Genomic DNA, 7,387 nt, shown 5'->3' with positions numbered 1-7,387 from the left:
CACACACACACACACACACACACACACACACAGCACATGTGTGTCTAATATGATGTGTGTTTTCCAGTAATACTAATATCCCCCCCAACACTTAAAAAACACATTTAAATCATATGCACACTTAAACCACACTCTTACAACACAGACTTAAAAAGCACACACAACTAAACAAACACTTAAAACACAGACTGAAAAAATAAAAAACACTAATTGAAAAAAAACACTTACACGCAGACGTAAAAAACACAGAGCGCTTGCTTGTGCGGTTAGAGCGACTGAGCGGAGCGCACGTCCATAGAGCGGAAAACGTAGCGGAGCGTCACACCGCTCCGCTTAGCTCACATGCTCTGCTCAGAACACACACAAGCACTCTATCACACTTGAGAAAACCCAACACATTTTAAACAACAATGACAGAAAATACTGCAACAACTCACCCAGCTGATTGGCACGAGGTTGAAAGTTCAAAGGTCACCCCTCAACCCCTCTGTGTGTGTGTGCGTGTGTGTGTGTGTGTGTGTGTGTGTGTGAGATATGTATAAGCGCAGTGCAGAGCTGCACAAACACACACTGATGTGAATCACAGCCGACCGAATGACAGAATGAGAGAATGAGGAGCGAATGAGAGCAGAGAGGGGCAGTGTGGGCGGAGCCTATAGATGAGTGGGCGGGGCCAGATAAATAACTGCACTGGAGCTGGGGGCGGAGCTAAGTCACAGTCTGATCAGCAAACCTGAAACTGTCTCTCTCTCCTTCAGTCTGATTCCTTTAGCAATCGGATGCAGGAATGATTCAAAACAGAAGAAAGATATTCCGGTTTCTTTTAAGACCAAAACAAGATTATAAAATATGAATACATCAGCTTTTAAAGTGAAGAGAAAACTCTTTTTGATCAAATAATTCTGATACGGTATTGGTCGCAGGTTGATGTCCAATATACAATCTGAGTCCTGCAGAAAAACCAGTGATGCAGAACTATGAGAAAGGTCAAAGGTCACTCATGGTGGCCTGTACGATACATCATAATGCTGTTAAAGATCTCACATCAGAGGATTCTATCTGCTGCATCTGTCTGTCTGTCATTAGCCCGTCTCTCTCTCTCTCTCTCTCTCTCTCTATGTGAGTGAATGGACTCTTTGTCTGTCCATTTCTCCTCTTCCCACTGAAACAGCACAGAGGAATCCTGGGAGCTCGTGAGTGTGTGTGTGTGTGTGTGTGTGTGTGTGCGTGTTTTAGGAAGCAGATCACATCACGCTGTGATTGGTTTTGTGTTGTTTTGGTGGACTGCAGTGAAAGCTTCCTGTGTGATCAGTGCAAACAATATATATGATCAAACCCTTCAGTAAAAACCTTCAGAATATAGAGAGGAATAAAACTCTAAGTTTTGGTGTTTGTAAGTGTTAAACATTTTGGATGCTTTCTCTCCACTAGTCTGAAACAACATGTTAAAAAAATAAATAAAATAGACCAAAATCTCAAAATTGACCAGTGCATGAAAAAGCAATGTTTCTGCCCGTACAAACCCATTGAACGGACTGTAAGTCTGTCCTTCACAGCTTTGAGTTCATTCACAAACAATTTAACCCAACTACAGTTTATACACGTGCTGGACTCACGCACACTAGCTGTTTTGTGATCACACTGACACTTACGTTATTGAGTTCTCTCTGGTTTCCGAACAGCGGGTGATATCGGCGGTATTTCCCCTCGCGGTATTTTGCCGTGATGAAGCGGCGTCGCTCCTCGCTGCTGCTGTTCAGGGTCAAGGCCTCGCTGGGAGGGACGTTTGCCGCCCAAAACTGATTGGCTCGTTCGTTTCCTAGAGCACGGAACAGCTGGGACACGAGGATAGGACTGATGAAGAGGAGTGCAAGGACGTCAAGAACCACAGAAGAAGAAGAAAAATCACATAAACACAAAACACACCTGGATGAGATCATCAGTCCAGACCTTCTTGTCCATTTTGAGACTGCGTACTTTAGATATGCTCTGACCGAGACCGCGATGCTCTCCTATCACAGACAAACACAACCAGACAGCTGCAGAAATAGGGCTGCATGATTTGGTGGGGGAAATTAATTGCAATTTTATGATAAAAATTGCGATTTCAATTTAAAATGATAAAGAAATCCAGGGTTGCTATGCTTATTTGTAAGGCTGCATTTAATAATAATATACTTAGTAATAATAGCAATAACTATATAATTATATATATTTATGCAAAAATTTATAATTATTATTATTATTATTACTACTACTACTAATTAAAAATATAAAAAATTACTAAATAAAACAAGTAATATTACAATGCAATAAAAATGTAGTATTTAATTAAATAACAACAATAATAATAATAATATAGCAGCAAAAATAAATAAATAAGAAATTAATTGTAATATTTTAATGTAATAAATAAATTGAGTATTTAAATAATTATAATAATAATAATAATTTATTTCACGTTACTGTACAGTATTTACTAATATTTATGGTCTTAATTTCTTCATTTTGAAACTGTTTTCTGTTCATTGTTAGTTCATGTTAGCTTAGATGCATTAATTTATATTAACAGATAAAACATTGGGTTTTAATAATGCTTAATAATTTAGGTTAATATGAGCTGAGCTTAAATGCTTTCCAAGTATTATTCATTGTTAGTTCATGTTAACAAATGGAAAGTGTTACCTATGCGCTTCTTATTACAAGTTTAAATGGAAGATGGTTGGCGCATGTTATTGCACAAAAGCTTGTAAAGCAGCTTTCCTCATGATTGGTCGTTACCTGCGCATCGCTTGCAGAAAACCACGGCCAGGTTGATGGCGGCCCACTCAGGTTTGGCAGCGCTGCAGTCGGCACACATCTGATTGGACGGCTCCGTCCAGATGCGCTCAGCCACTTCGTAATTGGACAAGGCCTCTGCGACAGAGTTGCGCATGGCCTCCACCCACTGATCCTTCAGCTGGTCCGTTTCCGCTACAAAACTACAGACACGCAGACTTTTTAAAGGAGACATATTATGCCCCTTTTTACAATATGTAATATAAGTCTCTGGTGTCCCCAGAATGTGAAGTTTCAGCTCAAAATACTGCACAGATAATTTATTATAACATTTTGATTATTTCAGGTTTAGTTTTAGTCATTTTAGAAACTTATATTCATTTTAATTCACTTCTCATTGTAGGTTTTTTTTAGTTACATCTAATAATTATTTTTTATATGCAAGCTTTTTTTGTTTTATTCTGGAGGAATGTGAATAAGTTTCTTCAGATTCACTGAGCAGCACAGAGGAGGAAAACACTCAGCAAACGAGTATAAATATACAAAACCACAACAGATGTGAGAGACGGAGCAAGAACACACACACACACATACACACACACACAGTCACTGTATCACATGCATATATTCTCTCACACACACACAGAGTTATTTCAGCTGACCGGATGAACAGACTCACAGTGACTTGAATAAAATAGATGAAGAGAGCAGAAAAAAGATCAACAGAAAAATGAATGAATGAATGCATGATGGACGGAGAGAAATCTTGAACAGGAAGCTGAGCAGTGATGAATGCATGAATGTGAATGAACAAGTGAACGAGCGAGTGAAAGTCTCACCTGAATATGCGGTACGCTGTGGTCAGATCAAACGCTCTCCGATCCACTTCCTTCACATTACCAACATTCATATTGATCGAGGTGATGCCGATTCCCAGACGATAATCCTACACACACACACACACACACAATGGGCACAATCCTATAAATTACTATGTTTATCATATTTTACTAACATTCCCAATCTATAATGTATACATGATAGTATCTATCATGTCAAGCAATTAAAGTCATAAAAATTTATATAATGTTTTTGTATGAAAGACAGCAAAAGACGTAAAAACGATGTGGAGGCATAAATGTGATCATGAAATGAATCAATGAATCCTTTTATTTGAACTTCGGGGTTATTATAATTAACTAAAACTTGAAATGCAATAATTGTTAACTGAAATTAAATTTAAAAATATCTTATTTCAGCCAAGGCAACACTTCCAATTGTCATTTAGTTTAACTTGTTGTGCTGAAATAACAAAAACTGAAATAAAAATTAATTAAAACATTTTTTTTTCCACTTGTTCACTTGTTGTCTAAATGAGCTGATTCACTGAAATGAATTCGTGAGCAACTGATGCAGCATAAAACTAAGTTACTGGGTTCATCTTTTTCACGTTTCATTGGTTGGTAGATGCACCGGGGACCTGATTATAGCACTTAACACCTGGAGAAGTCAGATTTTCATGATATGTCACCTTTAAGACCTTTTTAAGACCAGGTAAAGAAAATGGAAGGAATAAATGGAAGGGGCCACAAAGAAAGTTAACAATGTAGTGAGTTTATGATTAAAACAAGAACAAATTTCTGTCAATGCGGTCAGGAAAGATATCTTTTCAAAGGGAAAATAAGATTATTTTTCTGACTCCATTGGCAGATATTTGTTCTTGTTTTAATTATAAATTTCTCAGAAAGCAAGACTTCATATCTTCATTTTGCATCTCCAGTAAATCTATCTTGATTTAAGGATATTTAGATATTTGTACTGGAAAACAAGACAGAAATACTTTTTTACAGTACATGGAGCATTTAATGCCTTGACTTTATGAATTTAAGACTTTCTGCTCTGATTTAAGACTTTTTAAGTCCTTAATTTATAGTGAATTAAAACTTTTTAAGAAACTCTAGAATTAATTGATATTTTAAATAAACTTTTATTTTTATATTTTGAGTTCAATTTAATTGTTTAATTGTAATTAAGTTTTAGTAATTTTTTTAATGTTTTTTTATTCCAATTTAATTTTAATTAAAAAAAAAAAATTATTTCAGGTTTAGTTTTAGTCATTTTAGAAACTTATATTCATTTTAATTCACTTCTCATTGTAGGTTTTTTTTAGTTACATCTAATAATTATTTTTTATATGCAAGCTTTTTTTGTTTTATTCTGGAGGAATGTGAATAAGTTTCTTCAGATTCACTGAGCAGCACAGAGGAGGAAAACACTCAGCAAACGAGTATAAATATACAAAACCACAACAGATGTGAGAGACGGAGCAAGAACACACACACACACATACACACACACACAGTCACTGTATCACATGCATATATTCTCTCACACACACACAGAGTTATTTCAGCTGACCGGATGAACAGACTCACAGTGACTTGAATAAAATAGATGAAGAGAGCAGAAAAAAGATCAACAGAAAAATGAATGAATGAATGCATGATGGACGGAGAGAAATCTTGAACAGGAAGCTGAGCAGTGATGAATGCATGAATGTGAATGAACAAGTGAACGAGCGAGTGAAAGTCTCACCTGAATATGCGGTACGCTGTGGTCAGATCAAACGCTCTCCGATCCACTTCCTTCACATTACCAACATTCATATTGATCGAGGTGATGCCGATTCCCAGACGATAATCCTACACACACACACACACACACAATGGGCACAATCCTATAAATTATTATGTTTATCATATTTTACTAACATTCCCAATCTATAATGTATACATGATAGTATCTATCATGTCAAGCAATTAAAGTCATAAAAATTTATATAATGTTTTTGTATGAAAGACAGCAAAAGACGTAAAAACGATGTGGAGGCATAAATGTGATCATGAAATGAATCAATGAATCCTTTTATTTGAACTTCGGGGTTATTATAATTAACTAAAACTTGAAATGCAATAATTGTTAACTGAAATTAAATTTAAAAATATCTTATTTCAGCCAAGGCAACACTTCCAATTGTCATTTAGTTTAACTTGTTGTGCTGAAATAACAAAAACTGAAATAAAAATTAATTAAAACATTTTTTTTTCCACTTGTTCACTTGTTGTCTAAATGAGCTGATTCACTGAAATGAATTCGTGAGCAACTGATGCAGCATTCTGTTGCTATAATAACTCATTACTGTGCAACAAAAGCATTTTTAAGCTCAGCTGTTTATGCTGCTGAAGTCTATTTTACAGTCAGTAGTGCGACTAGAGTTAGTGTTATTTCTAAGAACAGACAGATTGAGGGTTTACCTCGGTGTTTTTGTAGAGGAAGACTTTATCCGCACACACCACCGTGTAGAGTTTGGAGCGCAGGCCGCGCAGCTCCAGGTAACCCTTCATCTCGTAGCTCACGCAGGGGTTAAAGGTCATGTCCAGACTGGTGCGTGCGTGGGACACCCCGACACAGCTCTTCAACACCGTCACCCACTCGCTCCGCTCCACTGACACACACACACACACACACATCAGTCATTTCATCCTTTGATTCTCATTAATTCAGTGCATGTCCTGCATACTGTATCAAAGCGACTGCGTTTATGTTAACACGTGTGATATGTTTAAGTCCTGTGACTGCACTGTTGAAACTGTCTAGCTGAATGTTTGTTTAACTGTGAATATTACTGTCAGATTTAAGAACATGTATCTAATATGCACGCGACAATAGTTTATCGGTGTTATTCAAGCCATCTCTGGTATTTACATAAATAAGTATATTTATAATCCATTGCTAATCAATGTATTCTTTTTAAAGTAGCCTATGGAACACATTTTCTGCCTCGTTCTGTGACAAGAAGCCTCATCAGATCACAGAAGGAAGCATGTGACTGGTGTTGTGGAGTAAAAAGGTTATAATGTTCTCTTGTGTTGGACAACAGGTTTAGAAATGTGAATACAAGGGAGGTTTAGCTTTAGGCTTTTTAATTTAAGCATGTTTAGCTTAGTTAACGGAAGCTGCTGCCGTCAGAGCAAGTGTAATTACTGCATTCACGCGCTCCTCGATGCTCTCGTTTCCCGAGTTCTGCTTTTGAAACAACATGGACACTCTCGTTACTACAAAGATGTGTTGGATTTGTATTATTAGAGCTTTCCGACTTGAGTTCACGTGCATGTTCTCAGTCGGGGAATTATTTTTCACGTGCGGTGCCGGTGATGATGCTTCTTACGTCCGTTTCGGAGAACCAGAGGACAAATATTTCAATCGATCGCTCAGGCATGGCACCGAAATCTGCGTTCGGATTCGGTTCTAGTACATACCGGTTACATAGGTACCGGTGCCATATATGCCTAAATATGCAGTGATTTTCTAAACTGTCGTGGAGCAGCAGCACTGTCTCCCTCATCTAACACACCTGATTCAACTCCTCAGCTCATTATAGAGACTTTAAGAGCTGAAGAGTTATGAGAAACCACGAAGCGTGTCAGATCCGCGTCACGTTCAGCAGCAGCAGCTCTTAAAGCAGCCAAAATAACCTGATAACAGCTGCTGTGATGCTGTTCATCAAAGAACAAAAGAAAAAGAGGAAACCAATAACTGTTGTAGCTTT

The 7,387-nt window shown here is 37.3% G+C and overlaps 1 protein-coding gene across 1 annotated transcript in view; it reads right to left on the bottom strand.

Moving 5' to 3' along the window:
* LOC107568464 (arf-GAP with Rho-GAP domain, ANK repeat and PH domain-containing protein 1-like) overlaps nt 1–3,720 on the bottom strand; it is a 35,962-nt gene extending 32,242 nt beyond the window's left edge. Inside the window, exons 1-4 of the mRNA XM_016254434.1 lie at nt 3,618–3,720; nt 2,782–2,981; nt 1,927–2,012; nt 1,653–1,835 (exon numbers count right to left, since the gene is read on the bottom strand). Coding sequence (XP_016109920.1) covers nt 1,653–1,835; nt 1,927–2,012; nt 2,782–2,981; nt 3,618–3,688 — 540 coding nt within the window. The 5' untranslated portion in view covers nt 3,689–3,720. The remainder of the gene's footprint in view (nt 1–1,652; nt 1,836–1,926; nt 2,013–2,781; nt 2,982–3,617) is intronic.
* Nucleotides 3,721–7,387: the final 3,667 nt, after the last annotated feature.

Source organism: Sinocyclocheilus grahami, unplaced genomic scaffold (assembly GCF_001515645.1).
Source record: "Sinocyclocheilus grahami isolate Dianchi unplaced genomic scaffold, SAMN03320097.WGS_v1.1 scaffold1247.1, whole genome shotgun sequence".
NCBI lineage: Eukaryota > Metazoa > Chordata > Actinopteri > Cypriniformes > Cyprinidae > Sinocyclocheilus > Sinocyclocheilus grahami.
The sequence above is the reverse complement of the archived record's forward strand: the minus strand, read 5'-3'. Positions and strand labels throughout refer to the sequence as shown.